The sequence below is a fragment of the Pteropus vampyrus genome, unplaced genomic scaffold, assembly GCF_000151845.1.
Source record: "Pteropus vampyrus isolate Shadow unplaced genomic scaffold, Pvam_2.0 Scaffold143, whole genome shotgun sequence".
Taxonomy (NCBI): domain Eukaryota; kingdom Metazoa; phylum Chordata; class Mammalia; order Chiroptera; family Pteropodidae; genus Pteropus; species Pteropus vampyrus.
The window spans coordinates 3,894,716-3,921,554 of NW_011888924.1; the positions used below are offsets into that span (position 1 = coordinate 3,894,716).

General features: G+C 45.0%; 1 protein-coding gene across 1 annotated transcript in view; it reads left to right on the plus strand.

Moving 5' to 3' along the window:
* MARCH10 (membrane associated ring-CH-type finger 10) overlaps window positions 1–26,839 on the plus strand; it is a 58,215-nt gene that overhangs the window by 16,936 nt on the left and 14,440 nt on the right. The window contains exons 5-6 of the mRNA XM_011368587.2: window positions 1,823–1,882; window positions 15,944–16,117. Of these exons, the coding sequence (XP_011366889.1) occupies window positions 1,823–1,882; window positions 15,944–16,117 (234 nt within the window). The remainder of the gene's footprint in view (window positions 1–1,822; window positions 1,883–15,943; window positions 16,118–26,839) is intronic.

The window sequence follows — 26,839 nt, forward strand, 5'->3', positions numbered from 1 at the left end:
TCCCAATTTCTTCCAAATAAGGATATCCCAAGGGTTTGGGCGTCAATCGCACATATGCCTTCAAGGTCACGTCTTCTCTACCAAGAAATGTGACAAAATCAGAATTTTCCACAGCGACATTCACCCCTGCTTGACTCTCTCTGTATTATAGATAAGTCTTTGGGCACGGGTGGGGTGGGGGGGATACTGGAGGATTTGCCTCTGGATACAGAAACGCAGGAAGGGCAGAGTGAGAGTCAACGTCACTGAATACATCACTCTAAACAGCCATCTGACTGTGCGCTCACAGCGTCGATCCCCTCCTGGCTCAGTCCTTCAAGGTTTTCTTGGTACGAGTGAAGCCAGAGATACTACCGTATGAGGCTCAAACCAGGCCCTGGAAATCCTTAACCCCAGGCTCATGGGCTGGTTTGGAGAACTCCCTTTCCAGATTTGAAACCTTGTCCAAATTTCTATGAAAATCTGGTCATTCATAAACCTTCGTGGTCTGGATAAGAATGCTGGCACCTTCCAAAGAGAACCCAGGCCAGACCGATCCAATTTCCAGAGCTCAGTGTATTGAATGTCACATCAGGCACTCGAGTGCAAAAGATCCTTGGTCAATCAAAAAAGGGCAAGAGAAAGACACAGCTCAGTGAGACGGTATAAACCTAACCAAAGACCTCTTCCCTAGGTAAACATACCCCTGAGTAATTTCCTTCTAGAGATTGCTGTGCAAAAAACGCTAAGGAATGTTTTGCCTCTGATTTCTGAAGGCAAGTTCCCTCTCTGATTGATGAAGGTGGATTGCTTAATCCATGGAAATTTTTTCCACCGTACAGTCAACTACACAAAGCATGCCACCACCAAATTTTGACATGCATTGCAATTTCCATCACTTGTTCATTTTTTGACTGAGTCTCAGATTGTCACAATTCTGACAGACCTGGAATAAGCAAGGCATTTACTACCATCAAAGAATAGAGCCAGTGTCAAGCCATCACTTCCAGACACCTGCCTGGAGGTGGGCAGATCCACAGATGCACGGTTAATGTGATGGCAACTCCATCAGGACACAACCTCCTCACTACGACCAAGCTGGTCTGGCAGAGCCGGTATTAAATATGCGTCTGAGAGAAAGCAATAATGGTCAGGCCTGTGCCGAGATGTTAAGGTGTTACCTCCTAAAAACACTTAAGTGGGTGGTGTGGCGTAGTAGAAGAAAACACTTGTCAAGGGCCAGCTCTGTCCCTCATTAGAGTTTGAATTTAGGCAAACCACTTTACTTCTGAGCACTTCAATTTCCCATCAAGGAGATACTTATTATTATGCTTATCTCATGGGATCGCTGTGAGAACGAGTGAGACTCTTACATGCCATACTGACATTAGATCCCATTATAAATTGCCTCGTTGTCCAACTGTTCTTGCAAATGATGTTCCAACAGGTATCAGTGGAGGCGCAGGCTCTGAGGCTTCTAGAGTCCCTTCTTTCGCCTTAGCTCAGCCCCAGGCCACATATGTAAAAGTCAACCTAACGTAGCAACTTAATTTTAGACCCTTTTCAAAGTTACACACAACCTTGTGAACTGTTCGATCACACTAGAATTTCACAGGGAAATAAACAGCAGCTCCATGTGACCAATAGGAGCAGGATGATTAAGTCAACTAAAAAGCAAAGTAGTCTCTTGATATGAACAGGAAATCATGTCCCCAGGACAGCCGCTGGCCTAGAGAAGCCAGCTGTGATTGACAGGGACACCAGTCTATTTTACCTCCCCAAAACTTCACAGAGAAGGGACAGGAGCCCCAATTTCCCTATAGGAAATGATGAAAATGATTAGCCTGGGGCACAGCAACCTTCTATGAAGAGACACATCATGGGTCCTTCTCATCTTCCAAGATCCTATATCCTTTCTGGAAGGGACACCATTCCAAATGCACAGACCTCAGGGGCTGAGGACGTGTTGTCACTTCATTTACTTCGTTGGCAAAGAAGATGAGGAGTGTTCGCTGTTTGCTCCGCTAATAGGAATAAGATTATTGTCCTTTCACCATCGGCAACCAAGCAACTAAGTATGTAGATCCCAGTTCACAAGGACCCAGCGTTACACGGGAAGGAGGCAGTTCGCCAGGTACCAGCAGCAGCTGGCTCTGCCCCAGGCCTGACTCAGTGGGGTGTCTACATCAGCGAGATCACCCGAATCTCCCAGAAAGCCAGGTGAGCCTAAGGGTGAAGGCAGTTACCCAACATAAACATTTTCATTGTTTCGTCCATGATAATCTACACAAACTTGAGAGGTTAAAGTTAAAAATAAAGCCTCTTCAAGTACCTGCAGTGGCTTAAAACGTCAGAACGTCCCTCCATACATGAAGGCAACGAAAGTCTAGAACGGTGCTGTCCAGTACGGTAGCCACTAGCCCACGGGGCTATTTAACTTTAAATGAATTAAAATAAAATTTAAAAGTCAGTTCTTTCGTCTCACTAGCCACACTTCACATGCTTTGCAGCCACCTGTGGTCGTGGCTGCCATATTGGACCAGGCAGAGTGTTTAGAATACAGAATATCTCCATCATTGCAGAAACATCTATGGGACAGCCCTGCTCCAGATTGTGGTCAAGTTCAAAACACAAACAAGACAAAATCCCATGGGCCAGGAAGGGGTTTTGTTTCCCAGAATAATCCACAATACAATGCTTTGCATACTGTAGCTCTGGCTGACTTGATTTGCATTCTGTGTTTTTTTTACCACCTGGGTATATTTGCATGACTCCTTTCATTGCCTATTTATTCAGCCTACCCTGCCCGTGAAACCTTTAGCTTCTCCTCTTTCAAACAGCTCCTAGGGAGTTGTTCTCCCATTAATCTGTCAATGTCAACCTACCAACACCCTTAACGGTGTCATGAAAGCAGCCAGGGCTTAGCACACAGCGTATGAGTTCCGTGAGTCACACTTTTCATTTTCTCTAACTTCTACTTGTCTGTCGTCGGATTCCTGGGGGTCAGGCCTCCCTTCTTTCTGTCCCCAGGCCTGTGTGTCCGAGAGGCAGGTCACACGCACACACTGGTTGGAGCTGCCAAAGGCCCCATCCTTGGAGGCTGTGAGTCATCTCTAACACCTGGCGTGGGGTTTGTCACAGCCGCCTTCTTGACTCTGGCTCAGATTCTGTGCCCTCGAGGTGCCCCTGAGTAATACCGCAGCTCTGCGCACGGCCTCTCCAGCACGAAACGCACGTCACAGACAGAGAATGTGCAGCCCCCAATCTGACTGACGAGTGAGGATCTGTGGGAATTTTCATTTGAGTTCGTTTTCCATTTTCGCCGTTGATCCGTTCACCTTGGCCTGTCCCACAAGCCCCTCAGACTCAGGATGCCGAATGCATCATCGTCTCCCCTCAAATTGTTCATCTTCCTGAATCTGTTTCTGCCCAAGCCAGAATTCCGGAAATTATCTAAGACTCTTTCTCCTGCTCCTCGTCACACTTCACAGGAATCAGACACCGAAGCTGGACCATCTTATCGCCTCTGTTGAATCCGTCCACCGGCACTTCCCTTTCCAGGGTCCTGCCTTTTTTTCGCCTGGGTTATTATAGGCGTCATTCCCCTGGTCGTTCTGTCTTCACCTCACCCCTTCCAGCCAGTCCTCCAGGCTGCAGCAAGGCTGATCCCTCTCAAGGCAAGTTGGGTCACGGCACTCCTCTATTAAAAGTTCTTTAGCGGTTCCCCGTTGCCTTTGGGATCAAATACCTTAGCAGGGTACTCACGGCCCTAAATGGCCTGACCTTCGACTCTGAGGGCACCTCCTCTGGGAAGAGTTTCCAGGTGACTTCGCTCTTGTCTCTCCTTTGTAGTCCCCTCACGCCTTCTGTACTCAAATCTACCCTGAGGCACACCTTCCTCTCTGCCTCTTGCCTCAGGCCGGGAACCACTCGAGAGCAGGCGTGTTTATTGTTGTATTTGCAGTGACCACCACAGAATAGGAGCTTGGTGAATGTTGGATGGCTGACAGTTGCAAGAGTGTTTTAGGGATGTGCACATGCTGAAGCCGTAGCGATGGAGCCGTAACAGCCATCATAGGAATCCTCACCTGAGCAGGAGCAGGAAGGGATACTGTTACTTGGAGTGGCAAATGGCCCCCGACCAGGCTTGAAAGTGTTCAGAGGCACGTAGTTCGGCAAGGCTGCCAAAGTGTGACGGCCAGTGCGGGCCGAAGATCAGTCGATTACAGTCAATGACCTGGAAACCTCTACAATGGTCGCGACCAGAGTAACCAGCTAAAGGTAGCTTTCTTGCCCTGTGATGCCACTCTGCAAAGGGACATGTGGCTTCTCTAAAGCTCTGGTGGTTCCTTTTGTCACACGTAGGCGAGAGAACACAAGGACATAGGAACGGCACCTCCTCATGGACCGAGGAAACTCGAAGAGCCCGCAGTCGGCCTGGGATCCACTGCACTTTATAACCACAGTCATCTTGCTGGGCCTGAACATCCCGTCAGATAACTCACCAGACCGCACTGGATCTTTCTTTTATACTAAGAATAGAGATTGATCAGAACACCACGTGTGCCGGCCCCTCTGTGGGCAAACCATCGACAGCTTTAACGGAGCAAACGAATAACAGCTGCATCTTGGGCAAAGCCAGCAGAGCCTCGTTTCTCCTTCATTTCTGTGCTTTATCTGAGTTCCAGTAGGTAATTTTAAAATAGGGCATGGCAGTAAAATAGGACAACTGTCAATTTAAATTGCAGCTGCTTCCAGAATGTCGTCCTGCCTTTTTCAGCAGATAAGCAAGACCGCCAAGAGTCCATCCTTCCGCCAGGGTGATTCCGCCACACGGCCGGGTGACACAAACACCAATTGTTATCCCAGCTCAGTGAAGCTGTCAGTGCCGAGACTTGGTGGCCTCTGACCCAGAGAGTTCTCTGTGTTAATTGGACTCGGCAGCTCAGCAATTGCATGAGGGAAGATCGTAATAAAGTGGCTTTTTTCCCATTTTATGCTGGTGCTCTGTATTTCAGTTTGCTACATTTTATTAAAAATTCCCATTAAAAAAAGAGTTCTGATTAATTTTTAAAACCAAGCAACTTGTTAAAACCAATAAAAATTAAAATTTTTTTCCCATTGCGAGGTATTTATTCAGACGTATACTTGCACTAAATGCGATTTATAACATACAGTAAATATAACATTTCATCCTAAGACCTTCTTTTGTTTTGTTTTTTATATTGCTTTACTCATTAAGGAATTATAAACCCCTGTGTCCAAGACACTGTGTCAGGGGCTATGGGGACACGGTAATGAATAAATGTGCTCCAGCCCTCGGGTAGTTCACAGCATTGGTGAAATAAGATACGACAGAAATGCCTAATGGTCGAGAAAGTATCTGATGAGTGTAAAGCCAAGGGGAAACCTGGGAAAGCTTCGTAGAGGATGTAGATTTTCAGCTGGATCTTAAGGTACGGGCAGGGTTTGGGGAGCCGGAAGTGGGGGTGGGGAGCCGAGGAGGGGCAGACATTACAGGTGGAAGGAAGAGGCCAGGACAAGGAGAGATGGGCGCATTTGGAAAAGGGTGAACCGTCCGGTCTTCTGCAGCACCGGCAATGTGCCTCAGATCTCTTTTCAGAGCCCCGCTCCCAGGGTGGGGGGAGACTGTTCAGAAGCCTCCTGCACCCCTTCCTTAGGATCAGGAGGCAGGAAAGTATGCTGCTTCTTCCCCAGTGCTGCTCCCAGGCTCCGTTGGAGACACGGGTCTACTGAGACTTGTGCTGTCTTATTCCACCCTCCACCCCCACCCTCACCCCTTTATTTCTGTTGTCTCCTGGCCACTCTCCCTTATCCAGTAGGGACTCTGGCAGTGGCTACGTCTCTATTCGCCACATTTCCTGACCTCCCGCCACAATCCTAGATGACTTCGGCGTCCAGCCATACCCTGCCTTCTCAGTTCCCGATGCATCCTAAGTGCCCCCTCCATTTCACTTTGCCACCCACCCCCCACAACGGCGCATCCTAGACCGCGTCATCGAAAGGGTCTCCATCCCCCAAATCTGCTGATCGTCACCAGCCTTCCAGCAGTCTTGCTCATCCATTTAGACTATGACATTTCCGCCACTTCTTGGGGACCTCTGGTCCATTGGCCCCTCCCCCTTGACCCTCTCATTGCCCCTTTGTACTGACATTTCCTTCCTAAGCAGCCTACATTCTGTGCTTGACCCTCTAAAGGATTCCCTTGCCCCCTTTTTCCCACACCTCTCTGGCAAAATCCCTCCCATCCATGGTCTCTGGGCCCACACCCAGGCCACTGGCAATTGCTGGAGAAAAATCGCCCAACTTTGAAAAATGGTGCCACAGAACGGTCACAGCCACCAACCTCCTATAACTCCTCAATGCTGCCCAGTTTCTCTGGTCAACTCTCTTGTCCACTTCGAACCTCCTCTTCCTTCCCCAATCTTCAATCCCTCGGTCCTCAGATGGGAGCTTCCGCAGCTCTCTGCTGCCCAACCCATCCACCTCCTTTCTTCTGCACACCTGCCCTCGTTCCCTCCCCTCAGCCCCACCCCTCTGCCTGCACTCAGGATCCCACCTTCTAGCTCTTCTCAGGACGCGACTCCATCAACCATCCTCCCCCATCCTTTCCTGCCTGGATCTCCGACCCTGGACCAGAGCCTTTCCGTCAGCCTTTAATAATAAAGAAAATAAAGAAAAGGCAAAGGAAAAAAACAGAACAGCCCTTCCTTGATCCCACATCCCCTCCACTTATTTCTTCTCCTTCACAGCCAAAGCTCTCAAAATAATTATTTGCACCGACTGACTCCGTTTCCCCACCTCCCACTCACTCCTCAGCCCACTCCAATCTGGCTTCCACACTTGGCATTCCACAGAAATGGCTGCTCTTCACATGACTTCCACGTCTCTAAATCCAGCAGGTCTCTCTCAGTCCACGCTGTGCTTGACCTCTTGGCGACTTGGACTCACCTGGCCACTCAACCCCGCTTGAAACACTGCATCCCTCAACTTCTGCAAAGTCACATTCTTTCTCCTCCACCCAGCTTCTGAGTCCTGGAACTGCTCAAGGCTTGGTTGTCTTCTTACTCTGAACAGAGAGGCTTTATTCTATTTTTGTCTCACAGCCCTTATAATCCAGTGAACTCTCGAGATCCTCTTTTCAGAATAATATTTTCAAGTACACGAAAAAGTATACATAGGATTTCGAAGGAAACCACTTTTATTGAAATAGTCATGAAACTATTTTTAGAAATCTGTGATTCAGTAATATATGTGCATCTTCATGAACGTGTTAAATAACAAGTGATGGGCGTAGAGGGTATTTTGAGACATCTGAAACAAATTGAAGAAATGTAAATATATCTGCGATTTCTACTGGTGACAAAATTGCGGGTACTGCTAATACTACTGTGGTTTGTCGCCCGCATTTGTAAATAGAAGATACTCTTAGATTTCAGATAGAGGTTAGTGGAAATGAAGATGTAATTGTTTTCCCATCCAAGTTTACGCCCCACCCCCAAGGAGGCCTGCACCGTATAGTCTCTTTAGTTTATCAAGATTTTTAACTGCCCAAATCAAGATGTTATCTGCCGATGACTCCCAAACCTACATTTTCAAACCAAACCTCACTTTTAATATCCAGATCTGAATATCCATTTGGTTATGCAATAACCTCTACTTGGATGTCTCAAAAACACCTCAAACTCAACAGGCCCACTGCCAAAGTCCCCAGCCTGGCCCTCCATTCTTCCTTTTGTGGGCATCATGAGACTCTGACATTTTCTCTCCTCCCCTCCCTCCCAATCAACGCTTCACCAAGTCCTACCTGTTTTACTTCCCCGGCAGCTTTTTAATCCATCTCCGCGCTCTCTGCCATTCCCTGGCTAAGTTACTGCAGAGGCCTCCTGACGAGACTCCACACTTCTGCTCTTGCCTCCAACTCCCACTTCACCTACCACAGGTGGAGCGATGCCAACCAGTGGAACTCAGATCGCTTTACTTGCCTGCTGAAACCCCTTTTGTGGCTTTCTGTAGCTTTCAGAATGGGGACCAAAATCCCTGAAGTGGCCAACAAGGCCCTGCGGGATCTGGCCCTCCATACTGCTGTACGCTTCATTGACACGAACTTTGGGTCCTCTTATGTGGCAGGCCACCTCCTGCTACAGGGTCTTTGCACGTGCTGTTCCCACTTCTTGCAACAGTGACCCCACCTCCCTACCAGGCCTCAGATCTCAGCCCCGGTCACTTCCTCAGGGAGATTTTTCCCGACTGCTCCCTCCCCCAACTAGATCTGGACCCCTCTGCTCTATCTTCTAAGGGCTAACTGTTCATTTCCTTTTTTTTTTTTTTTTTAATGCATGACTTGTAATTTTACATTTATTTAATAACAGTTTGATTAAATTACCTACCTCCTCACTTAGAAGAGTTCCGTAAAGGCAAAGTCTTTGTTTTACTCATTCCCATATCCCAACACACGTGGTTATACATTTTCATGATTTTTATTATTCATATTTTTCCCAGTTTTTGTTTTCAAGGTAAAAATTACCTGCAGTGAATTGTACAAATCTGAAGAGTGATGTTTAATGGTTTTCGGCACATTCATGTAACTATGTAACTCAAACCCCCATCAAGTAATCCATGAGTCCATGAAGTTCCCTCAGGCCCTTTTCCAGTCAGTCCCTGCCCGTGTCCCTCTGAGAGGCAACCACTCTCCTGAACGTTTTCATCATAAGTTAGTTTTGCCTTTTCTTGTTCCATTTTTAAAAGACTCTTTGAGTTTGACTTTCTAAGTCATCTCAGACCCTTTCTATAAATAGATGGAATATACATGCTAAATAGAGTAGACAAATAAAGAATAATTTAAATTACACACAAGTTAAAAATCAAAATTATAATATTTTTTTCAAAATGACAAAGACTTTTTAAAAAGCTAATTGGAAAAATCATGTAGAAACTGGCATTCTCACATACATCTAGAAATGTAAATTGGTACAATATTTCTGGAAGATCATTTGGGAATAAAAAGTTTTAAATCTTTGTGATGCTTTTAGTCTAGTAGTATAAATGCCTACTTTTGCGAACTTTAAGATGTGCATAAATATATAAGGACATTCATCATAGCACTATTTATCATAGCAAAATATTGGAAGCAACCTATATGATCAGCAAAAAAACTATGATGAGTCCATACAATGAGGAATATATTCTAAAGACAAAGAGAACTTCAAAGAAATAATAAACTTTACTTAGTGGGTTTACTCTTAGAGTCATATTTGTATTGTAATTCTGAAATTATTTCATGTTCGTTGCAGAGAAACAAATGAATATATTAATTAAGGGGAAAAGATTTTAAATATAAAAGAGATACAAATATAAAATAAAAGGAAGGAAAACCCCCATATAATGTTAAATCTTAATTAGAAATGTTGCTATGAACTCATGATTTTTAAAATACATGTTTCTAACTAACTCCACTGAAAGGACTTAGGAATTATGTCAGCCCCGTAGTAGTAAACACACCTGGCATGCAGATATTGGTTGCTCAGTGCCATTCTCAACTAAAAGGAATCAGGGCTTCTTGGGGAAATAGCTAATTCCTGTTCTGAGGCAGCTAAAGTATGAGGTGAGACTACTTTACTGTGCCAGAAAGCAAAGACGTGCTCAAAGACTCACGTCAAGGGCCAAGTTGAACGGACTCCCCCTCGTCATTTTTGGTACAATTTGAGCATCAAAAAATTTGCAGAGGCAATTAAAGAAAACATATCCTTGAGATCACAGTGATAATAAATTAAATAAATCAATGAGAGGGCGTTCTTTTTTAGAGAGGAATGCCAGCTAATAATTGTAGAAGAGATGACAGAATAAGAAAAATTATCACTTTGCTACCCCACTGTAATTATCAATACAGGCAAAGCACATCAAAAGAAACTGAAATTGTCCGAGTGAATGTTGTTAAAGAATAAGCTACTTAGTGTCGGAGCATCACCCCACAGATTACCTACTAATTATGAAAGTGGGGAAATGTAGCTTTACATCAGAGAAATCTGGCTGTCACTGCCTCACCCTAAAGATCAAACGGCATTACCTAACAGCATCGTTTGGTGCCGATGTGATATTGTAAAGGACACCATGCCACATTTAGGTTATTCATACCAAAAAAATTCTCAACCTTAATTTTATTATGAGGAAACAATCAAATTCAGAATATAGGACATTCTATGAGGCTGCGACTCTTCGGATCATTTATTTTAAAAAAAAAAGTAGAAAGGACAGAGAACTAAAGACTAAAGAGACATAATAACTGCATATAATGCATGTGCCTTGATAGATCATAGATCAAAACAAGAAGCTGAAAAGACATTCGGGGGACATTTGGGTTTGAATAGGACCTACATATTAGATAATGTTATGGAACTATTAAATTTTCTTAGGTAATATAATTGTATTGTGGCTTTGTAGGAGAGGAGAAGGTCTATTTTCATAGAGAAGCACATTGAAGTATTTAGAGACATATCATGAAATCTAGTCACTTTGAAATTGTTCAGAATATAGAGATAAAGCAAATTGGCGAGGTAAAGGGTAATTCGTGTCGTTTGGAGTATTATTACAGCTTCTCCATAGATTTGAAATTTTTCAAAAGAAAGTTGAAAAAATATAGAAAGGTATCTATTGATGCAATCAATGTATTAAGTGAAACGGTCGGTATGCATGGTACGATTCTAATTTTGTAAAAAAATAATAATATTTATACGTATACATAAACAAATATGTTCACATTAGCTGCCATAACAAAGGGACCGAAAATGCGATGACTCGGTCAAGATAGTTTATTTCTCACACCTGTGACAGTCCAGGTTGGATAAATCAGATCAGCAGGCAGATCTCTTCCACTGGGACTTTCAGGGACTCAAGCTGATGATGGCTCTGTTGTCTTCAACACACGACTCTGAGTTGCTGCCTTCCTAGCCGAGGTGCAGGGCCAGAGGTTCCGAGGCAGGCTGCATATGTCACTTGTGCTGCACACTCCACTTTCCTGCTGAGGCCACACCTCGTTGCTGGGGAGGCTGCGACAGTCGTTCAAGGTTAGGCAGCCACCTCCCGGCTTTGACTCTTATCACTCGGGAAGGGATTTCAGTGGGAAGCTAGTCTCCATCATAGAAAGGGGTCTGAAAGAATACAGCCCAAGCTATGGGCAGTTTTTATGTCAAGGTCAATGGGGTTTTGAATGTTTTAAATTTCCTTTCTTTCTCCTTGTCTTTATTTTATTCATTATAAACATGACTTTCTTTTGTAATTAAGAATTACACTTATAAAAATAAGCCACCGAAACTACAAAAAGATTATTTCACTGGCAAATTTGCAGAATGCTTTGTTTTCTCACGCTGAAGGAAACGTACAAGCTAATCTTAAATACCACATTAAGCATTTTTCTACTCAGAAACCTTCAGTTGGGCCTCATTCTCTATCACGTTGAGTCTTACTTCTTTGCTCGGATCTCAGAGCCCCCCAACATCTGACCTCATCCTATCATCCAGCTTTATTTCTCATCTCTCCTCCCCATACCCTCTGCTCTGGCCACTCACCTCGCTGTCCGAGAATGATGCCACACTTATTACTCCATCCACACCTTGACTCATGTGCTGCCTCCAGCCAAAGCCAGATCCTATATATCCTTCAGTTCCCAGAAAACACCACCTCCTTCATGAAGCCTCCCTTGACTCCTCACCTTTTTCTGTGAGTTCCTTTGAAATTTAGAATTGGTACCACCCAATTTACCACTTAATTAAGTGTTTCGTACTTTGCTAATATAAATCTTCTCTCTCCCAGTATAAGCATCTTCTTTTTATATTCCTCACAGTGCCTAGCATGGGGTTGAAGACATAGTAGTTGCATTAGTTGAATTAGTCTCATTAGTTGACTAATTCAACATTAGTTGAATTAGTCTCAACTAATTCCCACGTTTTATGGCCTGTTACTTTGAGTAGGAGGTATTTTCATGGATGAGGTCCATTTGAGGGCCAAGATGTTCCTCCCAGCTAAAAGGAGAATGTGAATTCAAATAAAGGAAGGAGAAATACATTGTAGCAAAACCATACCTGAAAAATACCCAAATGAGGGCCGTCTCAATGTGCTGCTAAAAACTACACTTCGGTGTTCAAATTTTTTAAATCCAACAATTTTCTGGCCACACACGACTTCTTTCCTTACCGCCCATCACACAAAACTCCAGAGAACACTATACACGCCTGTCCTCAAAATATGAAAATGGGTGGTCACCACCCGTGCAAACCAACAGTGATCTCCATAGCACTCAAGGGTCTAATCTGCATTGTAAGAAACACCTAGCAAGTGTCAGAAGACGGGTCATGTTTGCCAGTTCAGTAGCTTGCAGCTCTAAGTTTCACCCAGAGGCCATTCCATAGTGGGAAGGATAGTAATTGTGAAGCAAGTTCTAAACTCCCACGTGCCTCTGCTTCAGAGAGCAGACCCAGATCATAAGATGCACTCAGCTCAGCCCTCCATCACGTGACACGTGGCAAAAAAAAAAAATGGGTTTTGTGCACATCCGTCTGAATTCGGTGTCCCAGCCTGGGGGAGGCAGGAGGCATTCCGGTTGAGAAAGTTTCCTGGGTCTTGGAAATGAGCCGTCAGGCAAGAGTTGGAAAATGACTTTGTCTTTTCTGTCCCTGACTACTTTAGTTCCTTTGGTCTTCTGATCATCTCTGTTCGCTATCACCTTACCATTTCAGACTCAACGTTGTTAGGTCCCCGTTTAAAAATCTAATCATTCTCCCATTCCTGAGGAAAGGCATCCCACTTTATAACTCTTGACTCTCCATTTTCCAGGAGGTCTAACTAGAATCATTAAAATGTTACTACGTCCGCCTCTGAACTTTTGAGAGAGCCGAGCCTGGGCAAGGCTCTCTCTCTACTTTAGTATGAATGATGCCAGAAGCACAAGTTGGGGATCTTTGGAAAATGTTAAGCACAAAAATAATATTCCAGGAAATAGTGATTTGAAATAACTTTGTTTAGTTAACATGAGTTTATTAGGGCTTTCTCATCGCAGTACCAACAGAGAACTTAAAGTCTATACATGTATCACGTGGTCTGGGTTTGTTTGTTTAATTGGTTTGTTTGTTTATGTTTTAGGCTTTGATTTTGAAAGAAAGCTAATTTTCTCCCCCCCAAAGGAATAGCGATGGGCTATTGCATCCACTTCCACGTGACACTTTAACTTAGGAACATATAGGGGAAGAAATGAAAATTATAATTACTGTTCGAAATTACAAGAGGAAAAGACATAGTTTCAAAATTAACTTTAAATCAAAATAATTTAATTATTATTGTTCGAGAATCTTTACATATTGTTAAATATTTACCATTCAAGCTTTACTGTCTGAAAAAGAAATTGCGCTGTATTTTCTTAAGAGTAGGTCAGTTTCAACTGGCTATTTACGAGACTATCATAAGTGATACAGCCTTCAGAAAAAAATCAAGAGTCCAGTATAGAAACTGAGCCATCTCTCTGTTCATATCTTTGAAACAGGTGAAAATCCAGTAGGATTTTTCACTGGGGTTTTTGGTTTTGGTTTCAACAGTGGGTAGTTAATGTTCGACAATTAGTTAATTTTAAAAATGGCTGAACATGAATTAATGCCTAACTGCAAAAAGCCAACTCTTACATGGCGCTTACTATGTTCCTGGCACTGTTCTAAGTGCTATAAACACATCTTAACTCATTTAATCCACACAGAACCACCAACAGGTGGACACTGTTATGCACAGATGAGAAAATCTGAGACAGAGATGTCGCACAATAACTACGTGAAAGAGCCAGGACTCACTCTCAGGAAGCTGGGCTCTGAGTCGTAAATATCACACTTTAGTGCCAGAATAAGTTACTGCAACTTCTCCCACCCAAGGATCCTCTTCCCCAGATATTATGACGGTTTTCACGGCAAAGGATAGGTGCAAATGGCTGAGTACACGAGAAGACACGAATAAAGACACAAAAAGTTCAAGTGATTTGCCTAAAATTACTCAATGAAGTAAGCAGGAAAAGATCCAGTAGCACATTCATAGGTATTATAATTCTCTCCATCTTGGCTTTAGTTTTCAACTGACAAAACACCCACTTCCACCCACTGCAATTTCTGGACTCTTAAGCATGATTACCAACTAGAAGTAGAGTTGACGGAACCAGGAACCAGCGAAGGATGTTCTTTGAACACAGGTGCACAATTCCACATGTAACAGGCATGGTCTAATTGGCCAAGCTTGCTTTCTTTCCCCTCTTTGGTGCTACTAGAAGCTTAAGGTATAATGAATGAGTGAGAGAAGGATAAAGATGGCTTAACACCCCATCCAATAAAGTCTCTTTACCAACTCCTCCCAACTCCCCACTGCCTGGGGCAAGAATTCTCCACCCACTACTGTGAGTTGTTTGTGTTGAGCAGTTTGTGGAAGGAATTCTGTCTCTTGCTCACTGACATTGTCCTTGCCTCTGACAAACTAAGGCATCGGAATTAAAATTTGCCCACATTTCCTTTTCTGAGAAGGGAGAGCCTATTTCATGTTCTGAAATGACCTAATGGTTTCATCTTTGACATTTCGGAATAATTTTCAAGGGTTTCTGTTAAATTCCAGAATCAAAAGGGGAAAAGGAGAACAACCAATTCATTGTGTCCTTTTCTTTTCCTGTGCCTTTATCTGAGAGTGGTCTGTTTTCTGGAAATGCGGGGAGAAACAACAATTATTTGTTGGAAGGCTGGATCCAGACACTAAATTACAAAGCATGATTTACAATATTGGAGGATAAAGATCTGCCCACCTGTAGATTTGATCTTCTTTAAAGAAGACAGACGAGTAGGGGACTTTTTTAGAGTTTAGTTTGTCTTGTGTTGCACCCCTTAATTTGAAGCTATTCAGCGTATTTTCCTGAATCAAGAGCCTAAAAATGGACATGCCGCAGCTGTCAGCGAGAACGATGAAGAAGATCAATACAAACTGCCACAGCAGGGGAGATCGGGGGAACATTAATTTAGCATTGTGTGTCTGTGAAAGATTGCACATGTAGGAGAGTTTAATGTTAGCATTAGGAGACAGCCCAGGTGGGTGCTGCGGGGGGAACCTGTGGTCTTGTTTGTTGCGGAGTGTATCACCTAGCAAATTATACTAACAGCAGGATCTAAATCCTTCAAGGCTGGGTTTCTCATAAGCCATTTATGTTGTTTTCGTCATTTCTTTGGTGGGTAGAAGTGTGGCAAAGTATAAAAATTATTGAACGCCTGGATAATTTTTATTGCATCTGCAAGGATGTGTTGAGATATTTTGACACTGCTTGAATCATGATTTGTCTTGTGCCTAGATTTATACTGACTCCTTTATAGCAGACTGACAAATAGGGGACTTTTAAAAAGATTAGTCTGTCTTATGTCACACCCAATAATTCAGAATAGTAAACTGAGGTCTAACTTACGCAGTCAACGCATATCTAAATTTCCTTTTCATCATCAAGTATATGATTAACACAAGGAACAATTTTCCTCACCCACTCCCAAAGTAGTTCAAATTACAAACAGCAAGAAGTTTAGAAGCACTGATAGTTTCTCCTGCTTACATATGTAGCTTTTAACATGAGCTGTTTATTGGTCATCGAATTGCTTAAGGGTCAGAAATGCATTCTTCTCATAATGTTCTACAAGATGGACCCATAAATGTACATTCTTATTATAATGTTCTACAAAACAGACTCATTAACTTTTCTATTATTTCTAAATTGATACACCCAGTCCATCAAAACCTCACTAGGGAAAGGGCGTATTGAGCACACATGGCAGGTTGCTCCGCTGTTAACTGATGGAAGGGTCACTGCATCTGGCTTGTCTTTTTTCCTTCTGCCTAGCAAAGATGACCTACCTGCTAGACCGCTGATACTCAGACACCTTTCCTTTTTGGTAGAGTTCTAGTGAGGAGGATCTTCTAGCCGAACCAAAATTATCTACCAAGAATTCCGTGGTTAAGTGTGATTCCAGACTTCCAGCAATTGACCAAACATCAGTCAAGCAGAAACACAAAAGCACCATGACTAAAAGAAAACCGGAGAAAGGGAGCCCCAGCAAACCCTCTCCAGGTGAGCGCTGGTTTACTAAGATTCACAAATTCTAAAATGCCGGTACTAAAGGCAATGACGACAGTCGAATGGGTGATGCGGGTTATACCCAGTGTTTTCCAAGTGGCTAATTCAGGTTTTGGAGGTCTGATGACTTGACGCAAATGGTAAAATTCACTTTGGAATAGAATATCAGGAGTGAATTATGCAGAGTAAGTGTCTCCACTGCCAGCATTTTCTGCCCAGTCATTGGCTTTGTGTGGCTCTGGCCTAGAATTTTGCCGCCTTTTCATCTTTTTCACCCTTCTGGGGGGATAAAGGCATTTGGCCCCAGGTATCAAGTTTTATGACTCAGGCAAGGGCATGAAGAGGAGCTTTCACAAGCATCTGAATGGCATAATTTAGAGCCAAGAAAGAAAGTAATAAAGTCCTCCACTTCTGGGGTTGTCCTCTCTGGGAGAAAAGGGGGCTTGATAAATCCTCCCTTTTGTGCAATTTGGTAAATAATTCACTCTTTAGCTGCCTTTGAAGCCAAGACCAGTTCTCTGCTTGAGGCAGGAGTGATTTAATAGTATCCAGAAAGGGGATAAATTCAACTGAAAGTTTACAGTCCCTCGGGCTCATCCCCATCAAAGCCAACTTCTGTAGGACAAACTCAATTCTTCTGGGAACTGACGTTGAAGTTGGAGTAACTGGGCAGAAAGGTCTGCTTTCTGCTTGCAGTGGAATGGAAATGATCCAAATTAACTGCCAAAGAATTCCTGAATAGCATGCAATTCACTTACATCCAAATCACAACTACTTTCTAATCCTAAATAGCTCCTGTCATGCAACCAGCTGTCCAGTTCAGTCTTAATGCATTTTTAGAAAACGGCGATTCTCTATTAGCCACCCACATTGGATTGCTTTAATGAATTAAAAAACAAATTGACTTCTGAAATGAAGTCCTTTCAGGCAAAGCCCAACTCTCTTTCCTTATTTAATCGGGGGAGAGAAAGTATTGTCATAGTTAATTTCTCATTTTGAAGATTTTTAGTAGGAATCAGATTTTTAATTCAGCTGTTTAAGAATGAAATAGGGCAGATAAGATCATTCCCCAAATATTTCAAAATACATGTTGTAATTTATTGAATTGAGGATGTTTTTAATAGAAAAATTGAATTTAAGTTTAAATAATGCAACTCCATTCACTTGATATAATTTTTAGCCTTCTTTCTAAAACTGGGTAGCTGTTCACATGGTGTTTTGTCGTCTGTGGAGAAAAATTATTAGAATGAACATTTTAGGCCCACTTAATGATTTTTAGCTTGTCTATTCAATACAGATGTAAGTTCTCCATATGGAACTTACAACACTGACAAAAAGGATGACTTAATTCACTTTACCTTCCGTAAGATGACAAATTGGAAGAATTACTAGATTGGAAAACACCAAGGTTTAGGCGAGAGAGCAAGTTGGCAGGAAGATCTCTATTTCATCAAACGAGGAATATTACTTGTATTGAAAGCCTTTAAAACCCATCAGCTTTCTCATCACATTATGGCCCCAAACCTGTCCCAGACCCATGTAGCCGTGAGCAGAACCGTGGCCTGGCTGTCCAGCAAGTGTAGCAATCCTGGTGATTGACATCAGTTGCCATAGAAGCCAAGTCTATTGTGAGGCAAACTGGGCTGGTCGTGAAGTCGGCTAAAAGCAAAGCCTTAGTGTACTAAGATCCATTCGACTGACACGTGTAGAATCATCCTCAGAGTTCCTTGATTAGCATAGCAAAATGAGAGCCAAGAGACATGGTGAGTCTCTTCAGGAGAAGTCCAGTTGACTGGTGGTGACAACTGAAAAAATTCAGATAAATACCCTGCTATTATAGAAAAAGACGATTTGGGACCTGAATTATCTGGACACGCTGACCCAATTCACCAGGTAAATTTATGGTTTCCTGCTTTTTTCACCTCTGTAGAGAAACATTTTCCAAAAGCGTTTTGGGAGCAATCCAAAGTTGGTAGTGAGTCCCCAAACTTCTTTCCCTCTCAGACCTCAGATTCTGTGTAAAACCGAAGGATCGAACACAGTGAAATCCCTTTGCAACATCTGCCCGATTGGTTAACCTTCCATACAGTGTTACGCCAGACTTTTACTGAATAAATCAACATAGCTGGGGAAAGCGGCTTGACTTACATGCAAGTCTACGTAACAATAATCCATGTCATAAAAGAGTTTCTCCTTATATGTGAACTGCCATCTAGAACTCCTAAAAAAATGACTATTTACGATATAGGAACCATCAGTGTCTTCTACACGTAGATTAATAACCGAAAAGGCATCGGATTTTCTTTGTTCTTCACACTCTATGAGGAGGAATTCAGGCGTTTTAAATGAAGGTCATACATTCCATGGAACTGTTTCTAAATGAGTTGGCTTGTGCTTACCCCTGCTCTCTCTCCATGCAGTGGGGTGTGCGGATTTGGGGCGTGCAAGAGCTTTGACGTCAGAATGCTTGCTTTAGCACCTGGGCCTCATTTCTTATTTGCTATGTACCTTTGGACAAGTAACTTCTCTGTGCCTCAGTTTCCTCATCTGTAAAATGGGGGTGGGGGGATCAAAACAGATCCTACCTGCTACGATTGCTTGGAAATTCAATGATAAAAACACATGTTCAGTGATTAGAAGAGCACCCGCCATCACAAGCCCTTGATACATCATAGCATCATGAATCTAGCACATGAGAGCTGCATTTATTAGGGAGAACGAACTAGAAAACTGTTTTGTCTTAATGTTGTCCCCCTCCCCCTAGTCTTTGTTTCCTTTGCCAAAAAAATCAGTTATATTTTTTAAATCCTAACATAAATGCAGGCACAGATGCTTTTACTATACCCTGAATTTCCAAACCAAAACACCAAATGGAAAACAAATAATAATAATAATCAGAAAGCATTTACCAAGCCAGAGATTTGCTTTATCACCAAAAAGACATGGAAAATCCAAGCAGAGTCAAGACCCGATTGGGTCTGATGTGCAACTGATGCAGAAATCCTATTTCGTGATTAAAGTGAACGCTGATACAGGGTGAGAAATAAGCCTAGCAGAGTAACGTATTCTTATTTCAGAATTCTGGATGTGATGATCGGTGAGAAGCAGAGCAGTCCGCAAGCCCAACAAGTACAGGGGGACAGGGCAGTACAGGGAGCCATGGTGGCCGCCAACGCTCCTGGACTCCTTCCTGTTTCCCAGACCCTGCCCAGCCCCAGCCCCAGCCGGAGCTGGAAAGGAGCCACCTCTCCTTTCCCAGGACACGTGGAGGCATCCAAAGGCCTCTGTGCTGTGGGGTTCTGGCTCTGGGGTCCTAAAGCGTACTCTACCCGGTGCCAGGCATGTGGGGAGAGAGGGTGCCCCCTCCTGCCCTCTCCTCTCACCTAAAGGTCGGGCATAGCCTCCTAGTTATATGCCAGGAAAATGGATCTGGATGGAGTCCTGTTAGCCTGCTTCCAAAATCTTGCCCTTTAAAACAAAGCCAAGCATTCCGAAATTATCCCCACTTATTATCGAGTCCAACGTTAGTCATTACCACACTCGGATTTGTAAGAGCAGCAAAACCAATTCAGCCTAATAGTGGCTTATCGTGAAGACATGTTCTTATATAACCGAGGAAAAGCAGTGAATTCAGCTCTATAAAGATAAACATCTAAAATAACTGTGGTCTCTTTTGAATTGGGAAACATTTATTTGAAGAGCATCTTGGAAGAGAAATTTGAAGCAAATCCCAAATCTTCATAACTCACCTTGCATGTAAATTCTGATGAAGATTTTCTCTGAAAGGCCAAGATTAATAGGTTTCCAGGCAAGTCCTCTGGTGTCCAACAACTTTCCAAGCCATCTGCCCAAGTTAGAAAACAACCAACATAAGTAAATGCTCCCAGTCTATACAGATAACCATAATCCTCAGTTCCTCTATGATAATGCTTCCAAGACAGGGGTTCAGAGATGTCACAGAGCCCAGAATTTGAAGTCCTGACTCAGAATCCTCATCTACCACTTTATAGCCCTATAAATGTGAACTGGCAACTTCTCCAAACTCAGTTTCCTCATCAGCAAAATGGAGTTCTTACCTGCCTCACCAGGTAGACAGGAGGACTAAAATCCTGGGTCTAGACGAGGCCTTAGGTAAGGGTTAATCCCCAGTCCTCCCTCTGTTTGCGAAGCCTGTTCCCAACACCATATGCTGCTCTCAGGTTAGCATCTTTATAAGAGTTTGAGATGTAAGAAAGGTTATAACTTGATTATAAAATAGTTTAACTGTTTGATTAGCAGTCAAATTTATCCAGTGTCTGTGGAACGCTAGCTAATACATTCGATTGCCCCCACACTGCCAGGGTGCATGACACTGGGGTGCATGGGTTTTCTCACTTGTCAGTCACCCGCAGAGCACTGCAGCATTCATTTACTGCATGCTTACCTGCCAGCCACTGCATGGGTCCCGAAAATACAGAAATAAAACACAGAGGACCTGCCCTCCAGGGGCCCATGGCCTAGTGGAAGGGCAGGATGCCAGCAAGCCCTGATCAAGGTAAGTAAGGTCTCAGAGCTTTGGGAGGGGTGAACAGGGTGAAAATCTCGAAGGACAGGGAGTTTAGCCAGGGGCAGAAGGCAAGAAAGACAAGCCCAGCAGGATGTGCTAAGTGTGCAAAGACGTAGGGGAGTGAGAGACTGACAGAGAGACGCTGAAGGGCTACAAATCGTCTCGGACCTTGTGTCTCCGGGTGTCCCCAGACTGTAAGCAGAGGCGTCACCTGAGAGCTTGTTAGAAAAATGGAACCTCACGTCCCAACCCGGACTTCCTGAATCAGAACCCGCCTTTACCAAGAGCTCTGCACAAACCTGCCTTTAACAAGTTTGAGAAGCTCTGGTTTAGGGTCAGGCTACAAATCAGGAGGTATAGAGTGTAAAGTAGACACCGTATAGGCAGGCAAGGACCAGGTCCTCAAGGGCCTTGAACGTTATGCTGAAGAGGATGGAGCATCAGCCAGGCACGGGGGGCTAAGCAGGAAGTGATGCACTTAGATCGGCATTTTATTTATTTAAAAAAACTTTTTTTCAATTACAGTTGACATTCAATAATACATATATTGGTTTCAGAGGTGATTAGACATTTGTATAACTTACGAAGTGATCCCCCCGATAAGTCTAGTACCCACCTGAAGATAGATCAGTATTTTAAAAGATGGCTCTGGCTGGAGCACAAAAAAGGGGACCAGCTGGGAGGGGGACGACGTCAGACACAGGCCAACAGGCCAGACAAGAAGTAGTTGCCATGGACCCGGAGAGAAGTGAGGAGGGCTTGACCCGGAGCAAAAGCAGACTAGATAAAGCAGGCCTGGGCTTGAGGGATGCTGAAGGAAGAAAGCCTCGTGGGACCTGGGGGCTGTTGGGTGTGGGGATGAGGAAAAAGGAGGAAGTAAAGAGAACTCGGAGTTCTGGCCCAGAAAAACGAGGCCAGTGGCGGTTGCCTTTGCCAAGGCTGAAAAAGTGAGAAGAGGTGGGCTCCTTTCCGTGGGTGTTGCCTTTGAGGGGCGGGCAGAAGGGGCAGGAGGAAATGGCAGGAAGCACCCAGGCACCCAGGCACCCAGGTCTGAGGCCCCCGGCTGCCAGTAGGAATCCAAGGGCCTGCAGGGAGCAAGAGGCAGCCGAAACGAAGAGTGTCTCCCCTGTGAGGGTGGATGGAGTACGAAGAGATAGGATAAGAAGAGTTAAGGGAAGAGTTAAGGGAAGAATGAGAGAATGAGAGAAGAATGAGAGAAGAATGAACTACAGAGAAATGATTCAAGAAGTAGGAGCCACCGCAGGAGCGGAGGGAGGCATCTGGAAAGGAAGGAGTGGATAAAAGCGTCAGATCCTACAGAGGACTCGAGTAAATAAGGACTGAGACCCCTCCGTTACAGGCACAGGCGTTCCTCGGAAATGTTGCTGATTCAGTTGCAGACCTTCGGAAGAAAGCGATTATCGCAACAAAACGAGTGGGAATGTTTCTGCGGGTGGAGAGTCCCACCTCCCACCTGGGAAGTACAATAGAGCAGATCCCGTCGGACAGCGAGATACGCTTTTAGTGGTTTTCAACTGGATGGTCAAAAACGATGGCCTTTTAGAGTTGGAACTGATTTTCGCTGCAGCATTTCCTAAACTTCTCTGATGATAAGAATCACCAGGAAGGTGCTTAATTAAAATATTCATGCCTGGTTTCCAGTTCCCGATCCAGAGCATCAGAATCACCACTCCGGGACCTGCAAAACTGCTTTTAACGTGCGCTACAGGTGATTCTCGTCACAGAGGTTTGGGCCCTATCTCAGAGCCTTGCTTCTCAGGCTTTAAAGTTCATGAGAGACACCCAGGGACCTTGATAAACCGCAGATTCTGATTTGGTAGGTTTGGGCGGGCTGGGTTTCTGAGTTTCTCAGAAGCTCCCAGGTGATGTCTGTGCTGCTGATCCAAGGACCACTCCTTGGAGGAGCAAGGCTAGAGACAACACCTATCTCATTTTGCGGATGAGGAAACAGGTTTTGGGAAGATAAGCAGTTGATCCAAGGTGACCCAGCTGGTTAGCGGCAGAGCCGAGAGATTTGTCACACATGAGGGGGGTCTCTCTGATCGTGACTTCTCCGTCAGGCGCCCATATTCTGCCTCCAGCAGGGTTGGCAGGTGGAGTGCGAGGTTAGTGAACAAATCATTAACTTCACTTGGACACCTCCCTCGTCCACCTGCTTTCTCAACCCTTGGTCCCTTTCCCTTCCCATAATCCCACCAGGATCTCTCTGCTTCTTTCGCTGTTCTCAAGCTTCCCGTCTGCAGCAGAAAGGCCAGACTAAGGCATGACCACCACCTCCAGCCGGGTGCAGCTGGAGGACTGGGGCGGGGGAAGCCTTACCGAAGTGAGACCCCGCCGGCCGCCATATGCTGCTGCCAGCACAGCTAATTAGACGGGCCGTGGGAGCGGAGAAGGGACCGAGAGCTTCCACATGGGAACTTAGTGGGGAGATAACTTTCCTGCATCTGTCAAGGACTCCAGAGACTGTTGGCTGGAAAAGGGTGTGATGGCTGATGCCATTTCCCTGGTTAACTCTTCAGTGACCTTGAGATCCACATACTAGGTGCCTCCTGCCCCATGACACCTGGAGACGCCACCCCCGAAGAACAGGTTTTGAGTTTCGATCCCTTCGCAGACTTTTTCATGTCCTTCCCCACTGTGAGTGCTGCTTCCTTACTGCTCTTTTTCTTTTGTGCAGGTGACAGCAGCGAGCACCCCCTGTTCTGTGTTGAATATTCCCCTTACTGCTCCGTCTTTGCTTTCTCTCCCGTCCTGCAGCCCAATACCAGTTACTGCTGCCTCGTCCTGCCACTAGTGCCACCTGCCTCCCCAGTGGCCCAGGACCGTCCCACCCAGCTCCCTCCAGTTCACTTTCCCTCCTTCGCGAGCCCCACTTCCTCCTCCCCGGGCCCAGGGCCCCAGTCTCCAGCAGCCCTGTGCTATTTCCCAGTCTCCTGCCCCACCCCGGCAGAGACCCCTGTGCTGTGCCTGCCTGGCCCCAGACGGCCCAGTAAAATTTACCTTGTGTGGTAAGTCGCCCTCGGCAAGGCACACAGCACCGTAGAGTCAGGGAGAGGGGGACACCAGGCTCCCAGAAGGCAGGCGGATGGGAGGGAGCCCAGAGGGCAATGCCATGACCAACCAACACCGGGCGGTGTGGCGTGCAGGGGAGCAGGAAGATGAGACAGCTGCCGCCACGTCACTCAACTCGCTTCTAGCGCCGAGGAGTGAGCTACCAATAAAATCCCATCCTCTCTCGAGAGACTCATTTGATTTCTTCACTCCTGTGTCTGGCACACTCTGGAACGTCACCACCAGAAACCGATCAGGCTCTCGCGTGGGCCGTGTGAATGCACGCGCCCCCAGGCGGCCCCAAGAGGGGGCGCAGGGGCAGGGCCTGGGGAAAGAAAGCACGGGCTGGAACGGCCAGCCCGTTCAGAACCACACTGAGCAGGGACAAATTGAGGGCTCAGTCGCTGTTTACATTCCCTTTCCTGCCTACTTATTAGGTGCTACATTTCCCCAAATCAAAAAATCCCACCTCCTGGGGTCCAAAATAAAACATCTTTATGGTACGTCATTAAGCTTTAATTAAGATCCCCTCTGGGTATGCGAGACAACACACACTTCCAGCACTCTCGCATGGGGAGATAGACGGGCCTGTTACGTGTGACGGTACAGAAAGCCGCCCGTTACACGAAGGCAGCACCAGCGCTGGTGATTAAGCTGTAATTCTTCCCACGATCTAAATTAAAGGAAGCAATAAAAATTTAAGGCGTCTCTCAGACAGAATCTTAGCACCTGCTGGGTACCAGGCGTCCGAGTCAAGGTAGTGAGGGGCAGGGGGAAAGGGTCAGGAACGGCATTTTTCATTCTTTGTGTCTATCGAGAACTACATCTGTGTATGACAAGTAATGTGAGGGACCGAACAGTTATCAGCGGCATGGAATTAATACATACTATTAAATGGACTTTCATAGTCGTCGAGAGCTTGTATAAATATGAGATTCCTGCCTTTATTAACTTTCCTGGCCAAATTAAGAACTATTCAGTCAAATAATTACAGTGTTCCAGCATTATCAAATGAACTGAGGCATCGCCTTGCTCAGATGCTAGAACAAAGTATGGGTTTTGTGATGTCCAAAGCAAACCACAGTCTTCCCAAGATTCACTAACAAACTTTAGGATGGTGAGTTGCCTGGCAACAAATCTCCTGAACATAATGCCCTCCCTTCTCTGTAAGGTGAAAGGCCCGTCCTGCCACCTGCAGAGGGAGTGATACTTCATCTTCCAGGGTAAATACGACTTGGTCTTCCTGCAGATTACTATATGTCGCATGCCACCGTGAGGGCAATCCTAGAAAAGCCCCAAACGTCTGCCATTTGTTCACTTTTGGGAATGTGTCCTGAGGTGATCAGGAACTGGAGTCCCGGTACACACAAACTGTGCAGTCTAAGTCACCCCGTTATGACTGCAATCGCAGGTAGAGGAAGGGGGGCTCTTTCACAAGAGTCAGCTTTCCATAGAACCTAAAAGGTTTCACGGGGAAGAAGTCAACGATGCAGCCAAATTAGATTATAATCTTTAAGGTCATGACCAAAGCGTCTTACTCATCTTCATGAACCCTCAAAATATGGCATAGCCAAGACACACAGCTATTTGTTGAGCAAATTATAATAGAAAGAGAGTTGCTATTTACCTTTCGGACTTTGTAAAAGGATAGAGGGTGTCGGGAATGAAGGCTGCCGAAGAAGTTATTCTCAACCTGTGGCGCTTGCATAACAATAAGTTCCTGGTCAAGTTCAGTTATCTCATGGGAGTGGCTTCAGCCTTCCAATTTTTAGTAGTATTTTTATCATGATTTATAGTAGAAGTGGCAGCTACTACTTTTAGCCGTTAGTATGTGCCAGACACCAAGTTAGACCATCTGCATGCATTATTGCTAAACTTTACGCTAACTCGACAAGATAGGAATATTCCCATTTTACAGTCGCCAGGAAGATACTGATGTTCAAATTGCCAAAGGTAAGAAGATCCTGCCTGCACTACCAGCGGTGGCTTCTTCATTGCCAAACAATCTCTAGTCATTCAGCTTAATTAGTTTGCTGAAAGCTTGATTAGCGCAGGCATGGTCATGGAAAGCATTTTGGTAATCATTTACGAGGTCCGATGCTTTGAAGAAAGCACTTTTCTGAATAACAAAACAGCCTGCTACCTTCGGCCATCTAGGGTGTTTTGCACAAGAAAAAAAACTTGTTCGACTTTTTAAATTTCCCATAGTTTTAGCTGAATGCATCTTCTCGAGCCCTGGAGTATTACTAGGCGAGTATTATTTTTCTGCAGGAGAAAGCGAGGCAACACACGGGCTGGCTAAGACAGGGTCCTCATTTAAGGAGCTTACAGTCCCGCTGGGGAGAAAAGACACATATGTTAGGCAATTGCAGAAGATTTCCATGCTAAAGGTCATAAGAACCATGTCAATTCTGGCCATAGTGAAGTCAGAGCAGACAAGGGGCACCTAATACAGAAAACAGACCTGGAAGGACCTACTGGCTGGCAGACCCTCTGAGAGGGAGGATCACTCCCCCTGAGTGTGTACAGGGTATGGATGGGGTGGGGAGCGAGGGCACTGTGGGCCTTGTGACTGTTCTGATGGCTGGGGTGTGAAGGACATTGGAATATTCTGTTGGGATTCCTGCTGGGAATCAAAGTGAAATGCTTGTGACCAAGACCTTTGGGCCAGGTCTCAAATATGCATGGGACAGGGCATGAGCCCCAAGCCTGCCCCTTCCCTGGTCTGCCCTCTGTTTCTTCCTCGGTAAATAAGAATCCTGATGCTTCCATGCCTGTCAGTCAGGTGAGAGGCAGGAGGCAGTTGTTGACTTCTGAGAGCTGGAGAGGGAGGAGGCCTCAAGGAGAAGCCTTGGGTCTGGAGGAAAGCAGCCCCCTCGGTGTTAAGCCTGATCCCTCCTCCTCTTGGTCAGTGAAACCGTGTTTAATCACCACCCTCCACCCTCCAAAGACTATATTCTTGTTTTCTAGAGAACTCTCCTCTCCTTCCTGGTCACGCCCACAGCTTCTCTGGGCTCCATCAACTTGCCCTAAGCCAGAACCAACACCACCATCAGCTCCCCTCTTCTAGTAAGTTCTCTGTCTTGGGCACAGCACCC